Source organism: Pterocles gutturalis, unplaced genomic scaffold (assembly GCF_000699245.1).
Source record: "Pterocles gutturalis isolate BGI_N339 unplaced genomic scaffold, ASM69924v1 scaffold8004, whole genome shotgun sequence".
In the NCBI taxonomy this organism is placed as follows: domain Eukaryota; kingdom Metazoa; phylum Chordata; class Aves; order Pterocliformes; family Pteroclidae; genus Pterocles; species Pterocles gutturalis.
Genome location: NW_010135618.1, coordinates 1 through 313, shown reverse-complemented (window position 1 = coordinate 313; position 313 = coordinate 1). Strand labels below are relative to the sequence as shown.

The 313-nt window shown below is 71.6% G+C and overlaps 1 protein-coding gene across 1 annotated transcript in view; it reads right to left on the bottom strand.

The window, feature by feature from the left end:
* The window catches only part of INPP5J (inositol polyphosphate-5-phosphatase J), a 7,609-nt gene extending 7,309 nt beyond the window's left edge, over positions 1-300 (bottom strand). Inside the window, 1 exon segment of the mRNA XM_010081962.1 lies at positions 41-300. Coding sequence (XP_010080264.1) covers positions 41-300 — 260 coding nt within the window.
* Positions 301-313: the final 13 nt, after the last annotated feature.

The window sequence follows — 313 nt, the reverse complement described above, 5'->3', positions numbered from 1 at the left end:
AGGGCTCCCCCTGCCCTCCCCCGCAGCAGCACCCGCTCACCGGAAGGTGCCGTCCTCCGGAACACTTCCCGAGCAGCCCAGGAGCGTGCCGCAGGTGTCGCTGGAGCCTGGCAGGCCGACAGACCGCCCGAAGACGCAGAGCTCGTCCGGCTCCGTTTTGGAGATGGCTGCGGTCTTGGCCAGGCCCACCCGCCCACCGGCGAGGAACTCGCTGGAGACGGCTTTGGGCAGGCCGGCAGCCCTGGGCGAGGAGCCCGCCCAGACCGAGATGTGGTCGCTGGACTCCGCCTTGGGGAGCATCTCCCTCCGCTCG